General features: G+C 38.5%; 1 protein-coding gene across 1 annotated transcript in view; it reads left to right on the top strand.

Annotated features, from left to right (window-relative positions):
• The window catches only part of PEPD (peptidase D), a 145,576-nt gene that overhangs the window by 6,267 nt on the left and 117,221 nt on the right, over positions 1-22,088 (top strand). The window contains exons 3-6 of the mRNA XM_010585121.1: positions 621-748; positions 16,958-17,021; positions 19,048-19,095; positions 20,779-20,840. Of these exons, the coding sequence (XP_010583423.1) occupies positions 621-748; positions 16,958-17,021; positions 19,048-19,095; positions 20,779-20,840 (302 nt within the window). The remainder of the gene's footprint in view (positions 1-620; positions 749-16,957; positions 17,022-19,047; positions 19,096-20,778; positions 20,841-22,088) is intronic.

Genomic DNA, 22,088 nt, shown 5'->3' with positions numbered 1-22,088 from the left:
CTGTAATCTAGATAGCACATATCTTAATGTAGTTATTGGTCTGGTTTTGGAGGAGATGCACCTTTCAGGGTATCAGAACATATATGTCTGTCCTTACCAAAATTCATCTTTTTGTGTTAGGTGTTTTGTTGTTTGGTTGCTTGTTCTTAAAATAACTCTCGGCTAAAGGCTGTTCCTAGTGCAGCTTCCTCTTCTCTGGGGGAGGCTGGGTCTTCACTTCAGCACTCTGCCATCACAACCCAATGAAGCCGCGCTCTGCTTTTGCCTTGTCTCATGTGACATGATTATTTCTTCCTGATGCTATGTTCCCTAATTCTAGATTGGAAGAATGTATTTTATTGTGCGGTGTATGTTTATTGTGCTGAGTTGACCTGTTTATTTCTTATGGTAGCTTACTAATCTCTGATCCTTTCCAGTTGCCAACAGAGGGATTTGTATTATTGTAACCTAAAACTAATCAGTCTGAAAAGCTTTAGACCTAAACCACTTCCCCCTCTCCAAAAGTGAGAGAGATCTCTTTCAGATATGTGGAAGTAGGAATTAGTATGTACTGTAGTGTGTTTTTTAGAGCTGGTAGAAGTGAGGGTTTTCTTTTAAGAATATATTTTGTTTTAACCTAGGAATCTTACTTTCACTGGACTTTTGGAGTAACTGAAGCAGGCTGCTTTGGAGCAGTAGATGTTGATACTGGAAGATCCATGCTTTTTGTTCCACAACTCCCTGAAAGCTATGCGGTTTGGATGGGAAAGTAAGATGTCTTTTAACTGTGTTCCGATATATCTGAGTACGTCATATAACGTAACTGTCTGTAGAGCTGGAATGCTATCTCATTTTAATCAGATTGTACCAAATAATTTGGTGTGAATTGTAGTGATAGGTACATACAATGATACAAAATGGGATCAATTGGTATTGATCATATGATATCAAATGATCCACCACCATTTGGTAGAGAATACCTTTAGAATTGGAATCCATGGATCTCATGGTATCCATGAAAGGAAGCTAAACCATAGAGAAAAGTAAGTCTTGTGTTAAGACCGAACAAGTTAAATAGTAAAGCAGGCTTTTTCAAGTTGCTTTACCAGTTTGCAGCCACCTTAGCTAATGAAGCTTTTTGACTGGTGGAAGGTACTTCAGCCTCTTTGATACTTTTTTTGATATGAACTGACAGACTGGGGAATGTGATTTTTAATTCTGTTCCGTGAGTATGCCATAAACATATCTCTCTCTACCCATATTGGTAGTAAATATTGCTCAGTGCCACAGTAGTGGAGGAATTGATTTATTTATGTGTTCATTTCTTTTCTCAGTCTTAATTGTATTTATAACATCTAACAAACTGTAAATTTTTTTGTTGTCTGTGTTGTCTCAGAACATTAGATTACTTCTAATTTAATATTTTGAGCTCAGGTTGCTTCGCTTCTAATTGAAGCTATCACTTATATTTTAATGCTAATTTTGGGAAAAGGAAAACAATCAGAACCAATCCCATATGCTGAACTGTGCCAGACCATATGGTAGGGCATGGCTGCTGTCTTCTTAGAGAGTTTATATGAGTATCACTGTCTTAGACCTGCCTGGGAACTGAAATTGTTTGTGATAGCATAAAAATGTGAATACTGCTGTCTGAAATATTTCAGCTGAGAGCTGCACCTGTCTGGGAACATGGGTTCTGTTTAACCCCCACGTGTACTCTCTAAAGTCTGTTCCCTAGTGGTGCTTGTTCCCATTTATAGACAAAGCTTTTTCCTCCTCCGAAGTTCTCGTCTGCTAGTTCAAATCAGCTGTTTCTTACCCATGCTGATTGTTCCTAATCTGAAATCTTGAAAAGGCTTAAAAATATTATTGAAATTCCACCATCTCATTTTGCGTTTTTAAATAAAATATTGTGCTTATAAATGGTGGCCTTTTTGATTTGTTTGTGCAGCACTTGTTATTGGTTCGTTCACAGAATTATGAGTCTGGTTAAAAGTGGTTTATTGTTGCATCTTATTGCAGTGTATAACAAATTGTCTTTATCACAGCATCCTTGTTTTCTAAATTCTCCTCCTTACCCTTCCTGAATCCCTCGGTTTGAATCTTTGTTTTCTCTTCTGTCAGCTGTGGTCATGTACTTTTTCTGCTTGTCAAAAGGAGGATGGATGAATAACTCATTTGTGAGTCAGTAGCAGTTCTGCTTCATAAGTTGGTTGGCAGGGGGTACTGCACACAGCTAGGGATTGTGTTCCTTCCCAGAAGACTCAATTTTAAGTCAAAATTAGCACTGAAAGAAAAACACAAATAGGTTTGCCTTCCATCCGCTGCTGTTTATCTACTGTAGTTTGCCTTGGAAGTGCTTGTTTTTGTGCATGTGGAAGGCACTATCTACATGCTGAAGAAACATTCATTTAACATCAATGAAGCACAGATCAATTCAATGCCTTGTACAATATTTGTGAGGTTGGTATTTAACAGAGGTCTACAGCTGGTCTTCTAGTTCATAGCACAGGGTGCACTTACTTTGCCTGGTGCTTATATTGCTTTCTATTTGACAGATGTGGGAGTCTGCTATATGAGTTTAGGCAGAAATGCATATGTTCTCTTAAAATTAATGGAGAAGGCTATTTACTACTATGTTGGTACTACTGTATTACTAAATGTATTTTGATGTATTGTTGTGCTTTCACTTCTGAAGGACGCATATATGAGTTGTTTTCAAAATGTAGCTTAGGTAATGTGGCAGTCAGAAGGGTTAATCTTTTTGCCTTGAAGTAATGCAAAAGTGGGGTGGCTTGACTTTTTTCATAATTGATTTTGGCCAAACTAAGACTGCAATGAAGTGTCTGAGAGCATTTGCTTGGAGAGGAACAGACTATTAGTTTACAAATGAGACCATGAACACTGTAATTATTTTAGTTTCGCCAACTGCACTTGTTTTTATGAAGTTTTGCATGCTGAGGTGGTGCCTGGGGGAATCTGCAGAACAGGTGAACGCGGAGATGATGAATGCACCACCCTGGGCTGTGGTCTGCCAAAGATCCAGCACTACATAGTACTGGTGTTGAGGGTGACTACCGCTTCTTTGAAGTGTTGCTTATCTTGTAGGACTTCTTGCTGAATGTGTATGCTCTAAAGATCTGTAAATAGCTGTAAGGCTACCATTCAGAAGTCCTTCAAGCCAAAATAAACTCTGCACTTTTAAAAGGGAGGCGAGATTTATTTTAACTCACAGACTATGGATGTTCTCCAGAAAACCCACAACCTCTTAAGGTGGCAATCTCAGAATTCTCATGAGGGTAATTGTAGGACTCATGGTCCTACTTTCCTGTTGGGAAGGGATTGCAACAACAGTCACTCTGTTTTTAAATTATGAGTGTGGGCATTTCTCTAAATGTTGGGCTAGCCCATTTCTTAGTTGTTGACTGGGAAAATCTTTTCAACTAAGAGAACCACTTTGCCTATCTCTTGATCTGTACCTCTGTCCCCTGCCCCTCCAGTTGTGTGTAAGGCAGAAACAGACTCTCACAGAATGGCTTAGTGGGTAGGCTTTTGCGCTGCTGAAGTATTTTTCTATTCTTACTTTCGGAGGAAGAGTTTAAGAAATTAATCTGGTAATGTAAGATTGAAAAGGCTTCAGAAGCATAACTGTGTTGTAAATGCCCCTCCTTCTTGGCATGGTCTTACCTAGTCAAGTTTGTGGTGCAAAGCTGTTAGCAATCGTTTCTATTCCTATGAAGCATTAAGTTGGTATGACTGCATGTCTTGCACAGAGACTTCAATTTCACTAATTAATGCTGCACCTGCCATTTACCTCCTTAATTATAAATGACAGAACTAGTCAGTGTGCTGATTAAAGATATTTTATAAAGTAAAACATACTGTACAGCAGCTGCTTTCTGTGGAGCGGATGCCAAAATAACTTAATTGCCTTGCCACGTAAAGAGTGTTTTTAGTGGAAAACAAAAATATTTAACGCTTTCGTGCTTTAACTTTAGAAATACATAGTAAATGGGACAGAACAATATTTATGTGCAATTTCCTGTGTTTTCTTTGAAGCCCTGCTGGCTGATTGGTAAGTATAACAACATTAATCTAGCTTTGCATCCACTGTGAGTAACGTTGTTCCATGAATTTGTTTGGAAGCTATCTGTATTTGCAAAGTTGAACCTTGGTGTGGCACTTTGGAGCTGTAATAAAGCACAATGAAATGCTTCACAAATGTTAATATCTCTGTGACCTAATGAGGAAGCTTTTTAAACATTGTCATCATTTTCTAAGTAGGTTGCAACCAAAATCAACCTTTGGTTTTGGTGATTAAACTTGACTGACTTCAGCAAAGCTGAGAAGTTTTACTGCCTTTGGGAAAAAGTGCAGAAGTGTGTGGTTGTTTTTTTTGTTTGTTTGCTTTTTTCCCCCCAAATGCTTTTGTAATTAAAAAAAAAAAAAAAAAGAGCTTTTCAGGCTATTTAGGCTTTTACCTTTTTTTTTCCCCCTATAGACTGTATGTGACCATGAAAATTAGAAGCTAAGAAATTGCTTTCTTGATCTCTTTTTCTTAATGGGGATTGGTGGAATTTTGTGGCATTTGTATTTTGAAAAATTGTGAGTATTAAATTGTGTACAGCGTGGTACGTTTATCTGACTACATCATGGTGGCTGAGACTGGTGCATTAATTAGCCCTAGGCATGGCTACAAGAAGGCAAGGTCTATAGTGAGCCCATTCTATGCGAGCCGAAATTGGAGACAACTCTTCGGAAAGGTAGTGGAGTGTGTGTGGGTGTTGTAGGGACCAAACTCCACATCACCTTAATTGCTCTTCTTGATGTAGATTTTGCAGGAATGAAGGACATTTTCTAGATGAGTTTTATTGATGTGGTGCATACAGGTCCTCTTTTCTGTAGCATGCTCTCGAGCTGTGTATTCAGATAGTATACTCTAGAAGGGTCTTTGGTTTTACCTTCTGAACTGATCCGCCATATCATCCCCTGGTATTTTTTTCTTGTAATTTTTTGTCTACAATGAAATATGTTGAGTGTTTTCTTTTTCCGTGTCCATCAGTTTGATCTCTTTCTGCCATTTGTCCCTTCCCCCTACCCACTGAATCATTATTTTGCTGTTTAAAAAAACCCAACAGTTTTTAATCACTTTAGGTCATCTTATTACTGTTTTGTACCAACTGGCAATTGCAATTTATCTGCAAAGTTTGTTACCACCTGCAAATGCCATCTGTGGATCTCCCGAACATGTTCAGTCCTGCTTCTGTTTCTGAATAGCATCACAACTGATTTCAGTCTTTGCAGTATCCCACTAATCAAGACTTGCAGTCCATTGCTGTTTATCACTTTAACTTTTGAGAACATCAGTCTAAATTGATACAGCACTTTTCAGTGTGGTGGTTGGAGGGTTTCCCAGCCCTTGAAAAGCTCATCTTTTTATCTTTTTTTTTTTTTTTTTTCTTTTCTGCTTTAGGCTTTTCATTTTTTGTTATCACTAGTCATTGGGTTTCAGGTCACATCGTAGTGTTCCTGTCCAAGCCAATTTGAGTTGATTTTGGAGAATAAGAGTCTTGAGAGAGATTTTTATCAAATATTTTACTATTATTCAGATAGTACATCTGTTGCTTTACCCTTCATCCGATCATTTCAAAACTGTACAATAAAGCTGGTTGCTTTTGATTGACGAGACTTACTTGTGCAATTCCCCATGCTGCTTATTTTCCATGATTCCAATTCTCTCCATAGTACAGTGATTTCCATTTTCTGTCTCCCATTCATTTATTACGGTATTTCTCTGTGGATAAAAATTACTTTTACAGAATAATTAGTGTCTGGATTGCTCTTGCCACTTTACTGATGATTGTTTTTCTCTAAACAGTGCTGCTCAAATGCTCTGACTTCTCAACTCATCAGTTTAGTCATTGTCCCAGTATTCTCATTGTCCATGAGCCTTGCTGGTCCAGGATGAATGTGTATTGTTTCTATGACTTTTACTTCAGTAATTATTTTTATAAATCTTTGCTTTCTAGCTGCCTAAGTTTCTTTGTATTTCTTGTTGAGAGTGTTTTAAACAATAATAGTAATTTATATCAGTCCATTGATTTGCAATCTCTACCAGCATATGTCTCTAACTGGATGCACAAGTTGGTGATTTAGTAAGTGTTAAAGTGCTTCTTTTTCATCTCTTTTTGATTCGAGTGTATTGAGAAATAGAACCAGCACTAAGTAAATCTGCTTGACAATGCTGCAGTTCTTTAATATCCTGGTGTGGCTTCAAACCACAGCATGAGAAAGTTAAGTCTTGCCTACGCATGTCTCATTCCTGCGGTACAACAGGGAATGTTGATAACCCCCACCAGGCATTTCTTATTTTATACTGTATTTAATGCGCTAGCAGGAGTATCAAGTTCAGTGATACAAACTCCTGATAACATTTTGAAATATCAGAGAATCCAAGTTTTCTTTTGATCAGGTGTGCCATGTGTTTTTCTTCCAAGGACTGGGCTGCTGCTGGTAGGAAGGTAAGCTGCAGCAAAGGAAAAGCCTGTGGGGATTTTCCAGCAGTGCTCCAACAAGGCTCTGCACCTCCACGCTGCCTTCTGCTGTGCAGCTGCCCGGTTTGAGTGCAGAGCTCTCTGCTTCTTGTCGGCCCGGATTTGAGAAGGCACTTCAGTGAAAAACCTCTCAAGTGGTACCTACAGTGGTGCCTCTATTCCTTCACTTCTAAAATTCCAAGTTCTCAGGGCTTGATGTTAACTGTTTTCTTTAGGTGTTTTATTCCCTGCAACCTGTGCTGTGTCTGTCTGTACGCTCGGGAAGGGCTCTCTGAAACAGTGTTGTCTCTGCTGAGAACCATACAAAGAGGAAAAAACAACCCCAACTGTTTTGTTAAAATAGGACAGGGAAGAGTATAATCAATATTAATGCTTCTTAAAAGCTAAATGTGAGTGGAGAAGAGGCAGATTGTGTTTTACGTGCTGTGTACTTGCTAGAGCTCTGGGTGTCGGCAGGTATCGCCTTGACCCTGGTCCTGGGGGATGCCAGATACTTCTTCGCCTCACAGGGGCAACGGGGCATAGTGAATGGGCACTGTTTGCATGGGTAGGTTCTGCCTATTCTTTGTGCTCAATGAGTTGTTGTGGCAAGTTCCTTTAATTTCTTTGTGGTTTAGTTTTCTTTACAAGTTGTAAGATGAGAATACTGTCATCCCCTTAAAGGTGTTCAGGTCATCTTAATGCTGCTCTAAACACCAGTACTGCTTTCTTTCGTGCTGTTACCGAATAACGTGGAACCTGGGGGGCATGCTGCACGCATTCCAGAGCTTGCTATAGTACTTTTATGGGTGGAACATAAAATATTGCTGGTTTTCCCCCCAATACAGGCTTTTTTCCAAAGTAAAAGCAGAACATTTGCTATTGACAGATTCAGTATGTAACTTTCTCAGTTAAGAAACATGAATTGAGGCCAGTGTTTGAATGGAACACTGTTTTTTTTATGGTGACCTAGAAATTACACTTACCCTCTTAAGCATTGTAATTCTTTTTGTGCTCTTTTTTGGGAAGAGAGCTTTCTAATGAATATTTGTCAGCAGTCTTATTCGACAAGAAATCTTTCAGGGATTTCAGTGTATAAACATTTCCTTTGTTACAGTTTTTTTCTGTACTAGTATAGAGCCCTTCTCTCCAAGGAAAAATTTTGTTTGCAGAGAGGAATAAAGCAGAGGTTACCAATTGCAAGTTTTCTGTGGTTTTGTTTTTTTGGGTAGCTCTTGATAGTATCTCTTAAATGTTTAATTGAGGCACTGCCTCTTGAGGTAGAATTTATAGAAAGTGTAAAGAACTTTTCATCTTTTGGGAATGCCTGTGGTGGGAATAGCTGAGCAGGAGCAGGCAGACTGTATATTTGAAGTAGATGAAATAGGTAGTTCAGAGCTTGGCTTTTATCAGGAAGAACCGTGAGAATCTCCTCAATATTTATTTCTGATTTTCTAAATCCAATGGTCTGTATGTTGCTCATACAGATTATGCAAAAGCAGAATAACTGTGTAGCACTGGGAAGTCCAGTATCATATACCCAGCATCCTATGTCCAGCATCATGCATGTGGACTCTACTGTTCTGTCCCACTGCTAGACGTGGTTACCTTTTCCAGTTGAATCAGCTTGAGTCTTCATCTTCAGTTCAATTTCTTTTAAATTCTGTTGTTTTCTCAAAATCCATCTTACTCTAGACTGTATCAAAAGGAGCAAGGAGTCTGAGTTTACATGTATGGAGGTACTTGTGTCTTTCAAAGGATAAAATAGAAATCTAGAGAAATGTGGAAAGGAAGTAATATTAAGGTAGTCAAAATGCTGCTGGAGGCTGCCTGTGATACCATCGAGCCCATTAGTACTGTTTTGTTTTAAATCTAGCTTGATGCCTTTTAATCTTCTTTGAGATAGTGAAATTCCGTTTGGCTATATAGGTGATTGCGTTTTGTTGGACAAAGTCAGGAACATCTGCTGGTATCTTGTAAAGCTTACTATGTTGTTCTTCCTAGCAGTTCTCGACACCATCTTGTTTGGTTAATGCTTTGCCATCTGTTAACTTGATGACACTGTAATGAGGAGGGAGTTTATTGGGGAATCTCTGACAGCATTAAAACATTGCTTTTGTATCCCTTTTCCTCCTTCGGCTCTACGTGCTTTGCTGATGTATTTCTATTCATCTGCTTTAATTTTCACCAAGATTCTTATTCTTTGTATGTGGTCTCACTGAAACTTTTACTCTGCTTTAAGCTCATACTAGCAAGGCCTGAGAAATGAGTTGTTGACTGTGTAGAACTTTGTCCTGGTTTTGGCTGCGATAGAGTTAATTGTCTTCCTACTAGCTGGTGTAGTGTTTTGGATTTAGCACCAGAAGAATGTTGATAACACAGTGATGTTTTCAGTTGTTGCTCAGTAGTGTTTAGTCTAAGTCAAGGGCTTTTCAGCTTCTGATGCCCAGCCAGCAAGAAGGCTGGAGGGGTACAAGAAGTTGGGAGGGGACACAGCCAGGGCAGCTGACCCAAACTGGCCAAAGGGGTATTCCATACCATGTGATGTCATGCCCAGTATATAAACTGGGGGGAGTGGGGAGATTGCTGCTCGGGACCTAACTGGGTGTCGGTTGGTGAGTGGTGAGCAATTGTGTTGTGCATCACTTGTATATTCCAGTCCTTTTATTATTGTCATTTTATTATTGTTATTACTATCATTATTAGTTTCTTCTTTTCTGTTCTTTTAAACTGTCGTTATCTCAGCTCACAGGTTTTACTTTTTATTCCCGATTCTCTCCCCCCATCCCACTGGCGGGGCGGGGGGTGAGTGAGCGAGCAGCTACATGGTGCTTAGTTGCTGGTTGGGGTTAAACCACGACAAACTTCAACTGCTGAAGACTGTTCTTGTCCAATTAACTCCTTGTGCATGTGTTTCCCCTCATGTAAGCGAGGAAAAATGGGATGTAACTCATGCAATGACTTGCTGGTAGTAAATGTGTGCATGCTGCAGTGCCACGTACAGGCACTATGTGCAGGCTAATGCAGACATTTACTTTGCTTGGTAGAGATTATTTGCTCAGGATAAAGTGGATTTGCCATAAATTTTTTTATGTTTTATAATTCTTTCTCTGAAAGTTAGGGTGGAGTGGAGGAAACAATACTGTTGTATCTCCATAAAGCAGAAAGCTTTACTGTGAAGTTTCCTAATTTTAGCTTTTCTGCCTCACTGCATCAAGAATCTTCCTCTTCTGATTCTGTGATATGAGCTTGCACATTTTTTCATGCATTTTAGGCAATAATACTTGTACGACCTTTTAAGAGAGCAGTATACCCTGAACATTATTGTGTAGAAACCCTTTTGCTTTAGACTTTGTCATGAATAAGTGTCTTTGATGTTTGCCTATTTGGTACTGTTCCAACTATGTTAATTCTTACTTTTAATTACTGCTTGGAAGAACATCGCTTTCTGGTAACTGCCAGGAGCTGTGGATCTGAAAGACAATAAGTAGTGGACAAGACTTGTGGATATGTATTTTAATTGCAGGAGACTCTTTAGTATGGGATGTCTTGCTTTGTGTCAGTACTTGCTGTCTTCCTCCCTCACATACTAAGAGGTCCTCAAAACGGTTGTTGATTTTCATTTAGAGATTCCTACTGATGCTTTTTAAATATACATTAAATTAATGCTGATGTGGTTTTTTGCTAAAGCCAGATTCAGTGCTTAGAAATTGCAGGTGATTTTCATTATTTGGCCTTAATATATGTTCATTGATAGCATGTGTGGTCAGACAGCCTGGAATACTGCTTTGTTGTCTGTGCAATGTGGTATTAACTTAGTATTTCCTTTTGCAGGAGAACGGTCACCTCATATTGGAGCTTATGTTAGGATACACCTATTGCTTTCTTTTATATGTAGGAGTGCAGTAAGGCACCCTGCTTTCAGAACAACTTCAAAAGGCCAGATGTGAAGACTTAAGGAATTCTGTAAAACCATTCAAATCTTAATATTAAAGGCTTGTAATAACTTGTGTAGGTGTAAGAACTGTTTTTTGTAACGTGTAAGTGAACATAAAACCTACAATACAAGTGTGGTGATGGTTCTCATGTGTCTGCCTATTCTGACAAGCTGATCACAAGAGAACTTAGCTAATGGGGAGCTCTGAACAATCCTGGGTGGATGACAGGACAAGCTTAAGGCAAAGAATTAGTACAACACGAAAGAGAAAGCAAAAATAGCGGTTACAATTCAAACAGCTTCTACTAGTAGGTGGAACTGGTACAACTGCCATTTCTGAATTGTTATTGAGGTAAATGTTCAATGAAGTATTTTCATTCTGTATTTGAGAGAAACAAAAAATATGTGAAGCATCACAAAGTGATGGCAATGAACTAGTTTCTATTCCAGGAGTAAACCTAGAGAAAGTTAAATAGCTCCTAAAGGTTATGTTGTTATCCAAATATTTTAAAAGAGCTGACCAAGGGCTTCTTGAGGCTGCTGTAAGAATTTGAGTAGGGAAGAGAGGATGTTGTAGCAAAATCTAACAGCAGGACATACAACAATATCAGATGTCTGAAAATGAAAGCATCTAGAAATCAAACTAAAAATGAAATACATGTGCTTATTCTGATCTCTCCTGGCTTTTCTAATCTGTGAATCACTTGCAGATATGTTAGGAAATGTAAGGTATGTAAAAGTAGCGCTGAAATTAAGACAGCCCTATGGAGGGACCTTGCAATTCAGTGGACTTTTTCTTAAACTGAATGTCTGTAGCAGACTAGTGCAGAACTGGCTGATGCAGCGAATCGTGTGACTTCTTGGTGTTAACAGGGTGCAGAACGCTACAGCTTTTTGATTAATCTGTGTTGCGGAGAAGGAGGAATCCTGTGCAACTTTTAGAGGAGACAATGCAATCAGCTTTCCACACTTCAGGAAGCTTGGGACCTCCTGGTGTTGACTTGCTCTGCTGAAGGTGCTCAGGTCATTTCTGAGGTGTATATGTATGTATCTGAGTGTGTGTCTGCAGTCTTTTAGTAACAAAATGTAGAATGTGTGGAAGATGTTTTGAAATTAGTGCCAACTAGAATTTCTCAAATTTTTGTAATGAACATACCATTAAGAATATTTTTTTCCAGCAGGAATAGTTTTACATTCTAGGCCATGCAGTAAGATAAGTAATCTTGAATTAGGAACTCCAGCTGAAATGCTGAAGAAAATCTAAATTGGACTACTTCAGGAAAAGCTGAATTTCATTTTAGAGCTGATCCGCTGCAAAAACTGCAAATCTGTCCTAGAAGCATTAAAAAATGAACACATAAAGTGACCAGCAGGAAAAGGTTGTTATATACATATATTGAAGATTGTCTGGAAGAACATTTAGATGCAAATGAAAAGATATACATGTGAATGTATATCAGCAATTAGGTTGGAAATATATTAGCTTAGATGTATTTCTTTCTGGAATAGCTATCAGCTGTTATGAATTCTGCTCACAGTTTTTCTTTGGCATTTGTGATTTAGATCCATCTCATTTGTACCTCTCTTCTGAATGCAGTTCTGAAAACTAGAACACTCTTTTATCATGTTGGTATTATGAGGCTATTGCTCCAGAGTCCTTTAGAATACAAAGAAATATTGCTTAATGGAATTCTTACGGTAATGTCAAATTTGTACAAACCTCTTAAGATTTGCTGTTATGAATTCTTGTGCAATGTAATGAACAACAGCTTTAAAATGGTGTTAGACAATGAGACCAAGTTTTTATTGGGTTTAAAGTGGAAACACAACATGGTTAATAAAATGCTGCAAAAATATTGAGGTTTGAATTTTGTCCAACTATATAAAAGCTTCAAAATATATTTTTTGGTGTATTTATAGATTGGCTGTCAGAGCTGTTCATCTTAGTGATGGATAAACAGAGGAGTCAGTATTACATTCCTGTTTGAAGGATCGCATTGAAGTGGAGCCAGTTGTAATACTGTGGTCTGTCAAAGTTGATGGCAAAATCTTCACTGGTGTGATTAGGTTGTGATTTGGTGAAGCTTCTTGGTTCTTAAACATGCCATCATGTACCACTGTGAATTTAGTTAAACCAAATGGAAAAGTTTATTCTAAACTTGGAAGTTTTCACTAAGCTGATGGACTGACTGGAATTCCTGGTTACTAGTTTTTAATACTGTGCTCCCTTACTCTTTTGCTGGTAGTTTTCATGTTTGATTGATATTTACGAGAAATGAGGTATAGCTAACGTGAGGTATTACTTTAGTGTCTGACTCAACATTTCACATTGTATTTTTAAAGTGAAAGTATTGCTGCTGCTCCTCTTCCTCCTTTTCCCATTGCTACCTCAGTAGAATTTTGTTTATAATGAAGTTGTCACTTGTTATGGTTGAAAGGTGAATCTTCAATATTTGGTGCTTTAATAAAACCTTAGCTGTTAAAATGAGTGCATCAGAATTTGAATCTTCTTTTTAAGATGTAGGTTCTCATCTTTAGGCCATCTTCAGCGTTTCCCAATTGCTATGAAAATCTTGAGAGCAGGAAACCAAGTAGGTGAACTAGATTGGGTAGAAGAACGTGGGAGAGGGCAGAGTTTACATCAGCAGAATGTAAATAGCTTTGATGTTTAACCCAGAATAACTCAAGCTTTTTCACTGGATTGGAAATTGTGATGAATTGTAAGTGGTGAACTAGAGACAGTCTCTTGTTTAAGGGATCCTTTGGTGACAAAAAATGAGAACTGTATTCTTGTAAAGAAATAGAAGTTCTGGACTCTTAATGTTTTCTTTCTAATGGCCATGAACTATGAGATGCCAGATTTTTGCCTAGCCACTTCGGCATGTGTACTTGGGCATGATGCTGTTCCGGGAGTTTGTAGTTACTTATTTCCATCATGAGATAAAATGATGACTCCTACTATTGTGGAAGCTAACTATTGACATGTCTAACGAACACCGCTATTTGCTTGGCTGGAGTTATAAAACTATAGAGAAAGGATATTGAACCTTTTTAGGGCTGAAGTGCATTATTCTCTGTAGGGTTTTGCTAATTTATGTTGCCAGGGAATCTAAAATTTTTTTCACATTCCCTCCCCACAAGCCTGTAAAAAAATTAGGCCATTGCTTTAGTTTGCATCTGTTTACAAAAGGTTGGGGGTTTTTTTGATAGGTAAGGAGAGACATGATTCAATAATATCTGGGATCGTATCTTCCACTTGGGTAATCCTTCTAATTAATTTATGACTTGCTGTGGGTTTTTTTGCATGTAGTCTCTGCAGTGATTAATCAGAATTTTGAAACTGGCAGCCCATAGCAGTGTTACAAAAGACAAAGGCAAACCTAAAAATTGTAACCAATTAACTTATTCTACCTGCCTGAGAGTTATCTGTAGAGAGAAGTACTCCTCATCTCTGTGAAGTATCAGATGTACTTGAAATTATCATAACTGAATGTAACTTCCGATTTTCCTGAAGCCAGTGAGCATTCTGTGGAAGGTACTGTTCCCTGTGACAGTGATGGTCAGTGCTAGACTTTAGCCTGTTTTGCATTTAAATTGGATAAAAATGAATACTGAGCCCTGTATCTCCTAAGGAACTCTGCCCTGGTACTTTTTTTACAGTAACTAAGGTGTTGCTGCATAATAATCTTTCATAGATCCCTGCTAAACTGGGAAAAAATTGAAGAGACTGGAGAGAATATGGAAAAGTCTCAATGAGGATCATCTTTGCTCCTCTTTCTCCCTGAGCTTTTGTTTTGCCTTCTGTACTGCTTTTCTGTATGTGAGAGCACAAAATTTTTCCTCTTTAAGGTCGACTTCCATGTGCACTTTTCCTTCCACCTGTGTGGTTCTGCAGTAGGGTAGGTCTTTGCAGAAGTCTTTCCGGTGGGAGACATGGCTTCATCAGTGAAGCATCACGGCTCCTGTGGGATGGGTAGGGGATGGTAGTTTGTGGGAAGTGTACATGAATTTATTTTACCATCTAGTCAGAGGTGCTAAGTGGCTGAAGAACAGAAGTGAGGCAGAGCCTTGATTGCTTCAGAGAGGAGCTGAGAAGTCTGGCTCTCTACTTTGTACTAAAAGTCTTGCCGACTTCTAAGCAAGGTAGCAAGAACAAGAGCAGCAAGGAGGTACACATCTGGGAAACGTGGCAGCTTATCATTAGGTGTGATGGAGTCAAAAGTATCTGGAAGATGACCTAGTTTAATAGCTGAGAGAGAGGATGGAGGATTGTGGGAAGCTGCTGTTTTCTTTCTTTCAAAGTAGAGAAAAAATCCTCAGCCTTGAAAGGGTCATGAGCTACTTTTGTTCCTCAAGAGTGACAGTGCACATAAGAAGAGATGTTGGAGGGATTACAACTGGAGTGGAATCAATAATGGATTAATATTAACCATAACCAAAGAATTAAGTTAGCATCAGTGTGCTGTGTAGACCACACAATTATAGGAGGCAACTAGCAAAAAAAAAAAAACAAAAAACCAGCTTGTGAAAAGGCAGAAGTTTTCTTATTGGTGTGTTGTAAAATGAGACCTACTCTTATTTAAACTGCATTAAGTGAAGTGAATAAAATCCAGCATATTTGTGGGTATACTTTTAAGAAATATTTACTTTACAAGAAACAGTTCTTCAATTCAAACAAAGCAGCTAATTGTAAATGGTGCTTTGCAGGTATTGCTCTAAAGAGCATATATTAACATAAATTACAGTTGGCTATAAATTAGCTGGTTTTGCAGTTGGGATTCTTCTGATACCGGATGAATTGGTTGAAACTGTAAAAGAGAACAAAAACGGAAAGTGCTAAATCTGTTCGTGATGTTTCTGGAATATTAAAGTACTTCAGTGTGTGAGGAATGAAGGAGGGGAAAAGGAGATGCCTGTAGGAGAAACAGAGTATGCAGAAGTTGGAGGTAAGGGAACTATAAAATACAGGGTATAGAAAGATAAGAGTATATAGTGGATTTTTTTAATTATATGTGAAATTAGGCAGGGAGAGAAGGTAAATGATAATTGCTTTGAAATCTCCAATAGTGGTGGGAAGAGTCCACAAAAGGAGCATTGCAAAAGGGAACATATAATGAGATATTTTTGCGTTACTTTTGAGTAGTACACAGATAAATAAATTTTTAAAAATCTGTAATTTACTGCTTGAGAACACCGTAAACGTTTTCATGTTGTTGTTCATGTCTCAGCCTGGTGCTGTTTGGAGCATAAAGGAATGTAAAATGAAAAATGAGTGCACGAGATTGAAAAAATGATGTAAATCAGAGCTCTAGCCACCTGGTACCGCAGGCAGCTACAATACATGCCTTTGTTATGGAGCACCTCCTAAAGATGCTGAACTGTTTGTCCCACCACTTCTGCTGTTCCTCACTGCAAGGGTTAGAAATGTTCTTTGGTCTCCAACCTAATTTATTCTTTCCCAGTTGGTCTTCTGCTCTTGTAGTCTAATGTTTAAACAGCTGAAAGTTCGGTCCTGTGCACACCTCTTGCTCTCCTGCTGTCCCTCAGGAAGAAAAATGCACAGGATCCTCCAAATTCTGGCTCTTGCAACTATGTTTTTTTCTTTCTCCTGTTTTTTTAACTCTGTGGAAGGATGCAAGCCAGGTGGTTTTGGCTTTTTTTTTTCTTTTTTTTTTTTTTCTTTTGAGATTACATTTTCATAATTACACTGATTATATTTATTCCAGTTTCGGGGGGATAGAGAATTGTAATCAGAGACTGAAGTCTTGTGAATAACTGGCTGCTGCCATAAAGTGAAGGGATGAGCAGTGGTACAGCCACTGGTATGGGGGCCACTGGGGGAGCCCTGGACCGCTGGTCCACGCCTGCGTCTGCCCCAACTTCAAGCACATCTTTCACATTCTTCTTGCATTTTGAAGAAAGTCTCTGGTTGGGTATTGTGAGAAACCAGCTGAAGTGATTTGGTTTTGGACATGTGAAGTTGCACACCCTGTTGGGTTAAGAGTGGATCTCTATAGAGGCCGCAGAGCCCATGTCTTAATAGCCCTCAGTCTGCTTTATGTTCGTATCAGAGGGTTTATCAGGGTAGAAAATGAATGTTCTGTTCATTCTTTGAATATAACACAGGGCAAACCAGTCTTTTGCTATTTCCACATCCTTCCAACATCTGGTGAGTTGGAAAGTTGTATACAAATGGCATGGCAAAAATCTTTGACAAAACTGTCTTGTGTAGGGTGAAGGGGAAAAAACCCCCTTTAATTCAGGAGGAGACCATGAAATCTAAGTATCAAGCATGGACTGGATTAAAGCACACTGATTTTTGTAGCCGTGGCAACTTTCTCTGTAATCTCCTATTTTGAGAAATGGAGTCAAGGGTAAGATTATTAAAACATTTCTCATATCCGATTCTATTGTTGTGATAATAGAGGACATTATTTCTTTGTCTGTGGCCTTATTAAATATAACAGTAAAGCTAAAACCAAATGCTTCTTTTTGTTCTTTTCCAAAGGATTCATCCCCCTGAATTCTTCAAGAAAAAATACGCTGTGGATGAAGTCCACTATGTGAACGAGGTGAGTTGTCTGTGTGTCTGAATATTTTTCTGTGAACACAAAATCAATATGTGGCAATGATTTTGCTTAATTTTAGTCCTCTGCTTACTGGATGTCTCCTGACTTGGTAGGACCTTTTCCACCCTCTCCAGTTACTGGAAAGTGTCCTTCATTCTTATAAAGCAGTTGCAATTTTTTTTTTTTTAATCTTTTTTTAAAAGCTGCCATTTTGAGCTGAACAATAACGTCTTAATCCAAAGACAGTCTCATAAACATGTTCCATGCATCATGAGCCGTGTCAGTCTGTGTCTTTATCCAACAGAAGTGTGTTACTAAATACATTTTTTGCAATTGGAGATTTGAGGAGATTGCTGGCAGGGAGGTTGCGTGTCCTAGCTCTGACTTGGGAGCCTACATTTATTTTATGCCTCCAAAGAGCTGTGAGGAAAGGCTGCCTTCCTTACTCTTAGGTTATGTTGAATCATTCTAATATTTGAATAAGCAAATATATTCGTATTTTTAAATGCAAGTGTGACTTGCTTAGTTAGGTTTCTCATTTCATTTCTGAGCAGATGTTTGTATACTTGTGCACCTGACCAGTTATCTTTTCTTTGGTAGGAAGGCTCAGCAGGGTGAGGGCAGTATTCATGCCAAGCTCTGTGGGTAATTTTCATGGAGAGCAGCTTGAAAAGGAAGACTCTGATACTTACGTCCCTGCAGAGCACTAACTCTGACTCACTAGACCAAAAATTTTGCTCTCATCAGCTGTGAGCATGTTCCATTTCATTTTCATAATGAGTCCAGCTATGAAGTGAAGTTTGATCCTGTATTTCAGTACCTGGGGGTGGAGGAAGCTGTGGAGAGGTTGCTTTTTGACGTGAGTTGGAGTTGTATAGAGTGCTGGTGTTCCAATGCTCATCTGTCAGATGATGAAAATTGCAAGTGGAGAATACATGTTTTATTTTTAAAAATCACATTTATTTTCGGCCACCTTAGTTGTTTTGGGTCACTTTCCATCAACAAATGCCCTTATTGCAGTTCTGTTCTCTGCTTCCCTACTGCTTAAAAACTGTATTGATGGGAAAAAGAGCTCTTTATGTGGACCAGTAAATTGTCCCAGCATATAAAGGCTGTTTTCCACCTGAACTACGTGTATTGAAGTTAGAAGCTGTTGAAGCTTGCAACGAAACTGCTCAGTTTTCAGAGGTTCTTCCTATAACTTTTGCCTGGTTTGCCAAGGAATTGGTTTTCCACCATCAGGACACTAGGGGCCTTATTTACAGGATAGTTTTTTGTCGACAAATGACCAACCTGTGTAAGCGTGTAATCCTGATATTTCATGGGGAGAAAAAAAAAAAAAGTGGAATTGGTATTTTTAAACCTCACTGCCATATGCTTTCTTTTGTTAATATTGTTAGTGTGCTGTTAAGCTGATTTAGAGTTGGTAGAACTGTGCTCCATGGAATTATGTCGTCTGTTCATTACCTCAAGAAATGTGTAATTCAGCACCCACCTTTCTGCAGGTGCTCTGAAAGCCTAGTTCTCTACAAGCCCAATGATTTTGTTCTCAGTTTGTAAATGTTTGAAAGGTACTGACGGAGCCTAATGGAAGTATTAATATAAGATGACCCAGTCAGAATAATAGTAAATATTCATTACTAAGTATTTAGCACATTGTAACATTATTAATGCATGTGTGTTTTATATGCAGTAGTGCATTGGGGATAGGGTACCCTGTTGTTCCTCATTTCTCTGTGACATTACATCTTTTTGGCTCATACTTCCTCTGTCTTCCAAATGATGACAATAGACTTAAGTTATAGTAGACACCATCAACTTAAGCACTGCACTTCTGTCTAAATATTTTGTGATCTACTGATCTTGTTGCATGTTTCAGGTAATACTGCAATATCTGAAAGATATCAGGAGCATTTTTGTCTTTGCAGCTCGTTTACTTTGTACACAGCAAATGTTGATGAAATTGGTATCAATGTGATTATGAGGAAGAAAAAAATAAAAATAATAGCAATCTAAAACTTCTTTTTAGATATCCAGTGTCTTGTCTTCGAAGAAACCTTCTGTGCTCCTTACTTTGGTGAGTCACATTATTCTGAAGATTAACTACTCATTTTCTCCAATAAGGAGATCAGTTTATTCAGCATTTCTTTGCAGTGTCGTTCTCTATCTTTTCCTCCCCCTCTTTGCCAAATTTCAGGTCACCTGCGTATAGTCATCTAGTCTTCTGGCCCCTCCATGATCTCAAGATTTGTAACCTCTGGCCTTCCAGTCTATATTCACTCTGCCAAAAGCTTTACCTGTTTTCTGGTAAAACATGACAAGCCTATCTAACATTGACCATGCTATCCTCCAGCCTATGTACAATGACTCCAAAATGCTTTTTTCTCTTGTTTCTCTGGTCATGTCATGAGCATGTTTGGGCCTTTCTATGGGAATCCCACAAGGATTCAGGGATTACTTTTTCTGCATAGAGTGGGTTGGTGAAAACAACTTCTGGGAGGAGGGAGTGATATCAAATGCCTGCCAAGGATTTTGAATGGTGCTTGCTTATTTCTCTGGAAGAACAATGAATGAGTGGAGGTAAAGCCTGCAAGTTTCTTCTTCCCTACCACCTCTCCCCCAGCTGCTTTCCTTGACAGATGTTTTGTAAACCTCTCACTATTAAGAGTATCTGATTTCTTGTCCCCAATCTATATAAGAAATGATTTGCTGACTCTGAGGTTTCCCTTACAGCAAGTGCAATGGCAACCTCTGGATTTCTTGTTTTCCCATGATAGGTGCCAGACAGAAGTCTTAAGAAAAAATCTCTCCTTAAGCAGTCACATAGCATGAGATGTGATTTCTTTATCCACTAAGATCAAAGGCTGTAAATAGTTTTCAGTCTTTCTTCCACTTATATTTGTATATATACACATACAAAAGATGATCCTATAGCTTTCTTTCATGTTCTTTAAGAGAAATGAGTGGGAAAAAGAATATTTGACCATCTTGTGCTTCTTACTGTGCATTTGTGTGCATTGAGTTGTTGAGCAGTTGTCGCTCTGTGAGTGTCGTGTTATAATCAGGAATTTTCACCTAATTTTTGGCTGAGAGGATGAAGCTGTGATGCTTTCACATTCCTCCCACGGCCATGAAGAAGTATACAGAGAAGGGAAGAGCATTTCTCTTTCTCCTGGCTGAATGGAAACTTGCTCCTCTCCTCCTGCGCTCTCATTCCAAATACAGAACTGTAATGCTGCTCCACAGGGTTTCCGAGGCACATGTTGTCAGAAGTGTTCATCTGCTGTGTAGCAGCCAAAATACTCTTGCTTATGCTACTTGCTCGAATGGAAAGCTGTAGGGGAATGGCATGCAAATTTAAATAGTAAGCATTGCCAAGGCAGTGCATAATAATTTATTTTTAAATGAAATTACTTTAGAAGAAACCTTGCCCGTTTATTAATCTCTTGCCCTTTATTATTATATAGGTCTCCTAGCTCCATCTCAAGACATAAGGGAATTAGAAATCAAAGCTTGCCATTTTCCTAAGCAGCACATCCTGACCTGAGTTGTACACTGGTCTCCTGTGAAACCAATGATTTCTTATATTGGTCTGCATTTGAACAAACAGTCTGGGTTTTTTAATTTATTATGATTCAAGTAAACTTACGTATAAGTTTTTTCCTAAAAACTTGCTGCAATCAGGTTCTCCCCATGATTTAAATTTTAAATACTTGCGTTTGGCTCAGAATCATGGTCCTTTTAATCTTTTCCTTCCTAGCGTGGTGTTAATACTGATAGCGGAAATGTCTCCAAGGAAGCTTCATTTGAGGGAATCAGCCAGTAAGTGACAAGGCTTTTTTATACGTTAATTGTTGCATGGTTATGTTGAATTCATTTTATATTTCACGTTAAATCATGTTTTTTCCTAATAACAGGGTGCTGAATGGCAGATCAAATGTATCGGTATGTCTTTGGAAATAAAATGTTTGACATATTTCTAATGACTTGAAGTACAGTGGTGGTTTTTTTGGAAATCTCTTTTGCATCTAAGATCATCCAATGTTTCTCTGTGTTTGCTTTAAGTATCTAAAACCAAACAGACTCATCCTCTTACCTCCATTTCCACTTTTGGGATTGGAATATTTGGTTTTCAGATTTCAGAAAAATTAATCTTTAAGAGTAGCTTCTTTCTCTTACTGACTTCCTTGTACAGTATTAAGGTGGGTATTAGGGATTCTGGTATGCACAGTCTTCTGAAAAGATGTCATATTACAGGTATAAAATAAAAGATCACTCTTCTGCCTACATGTGATCTTTTAGTGTCCCTTGATGTTGTATTTTTTTGAAGTTTGGCTTCTAGTGGGGTGAAAATGTCTTCCTGCATGCAGTATTTTGGAAAAGCAGTAAATAAAAATATATCGCAGCCTGCTCTGGGATGTGAGGATGATGACCTCAATTTTAAATGAAATACAACTGTTTAATCTGTTATGATATCCTAAAATGAGATAATTTTCCATTTTAGCTCAAGTGTATGGCAAAAAAAGAAACACACACCCCTACACCCCCCATTAAATAGACCATTAAAATAAACGCACTCATGCTTAGATGTTGAGTAGGTGGCCTTTTTTTTATGATCCTTGACTCCCAGTCACCCCACTGTATTTTTCTCCATCCAGCTCTGTCGACAGTGTATTAATTCTGCAATGAAGATCGTAATGCACAGAATTTGCAGCAAGTCTGGGCACTCATGTGTATAGTCTGAGAGCATGCTTTCTGTTGGGATCATCTTTTCTCTGTCATGTGAACTGAAATCTGGAATCTGATTCCATAATTACTTTGTTTGCCCCCTACAACCTAAATGGAAACTTAATGATTCTGTCAGGGATTTGGAGGACCGAGGTGGCAGACATTTAGACATCTTTAGCTGCCCAGTGAATTAAATATAAACTCTTCCAGAATACAGGCAAGCTGTTTTTAATGAATATTTGGTGTCCTTTCTTCTGTTACAGCAGTATGATGTTCTGTTGCTTTGACCAAGTAGGTGCTCGGTTATCTTACGCTCTCCAGGTACAGGTGGACTCCAAAATC

This window comes from Haliaeetus leucocephalus, unplaced genomic scaffold, assembly GCF_000737465.1.
Source record: "Haliaeetus leucocephalus isolate CR32 unplaced genomic scaffold, Haliaeetus_leucocephalus-4.0 Scaffold92, whole genome shotgun sequence".
In the NCBI taxonomy this organism is placed as follows: domain Eukaryota; kingdom Metazoa; phylum Chordata; class Aves; order Accipitriformes; family Accipitridae; genus Haliaeetus; species Haliaeetus leucocephalus.
Note: the sequence above shows the minus strand (reverse complement) of the source record. Positions and strands in the feature narration are given on the sequence as shown.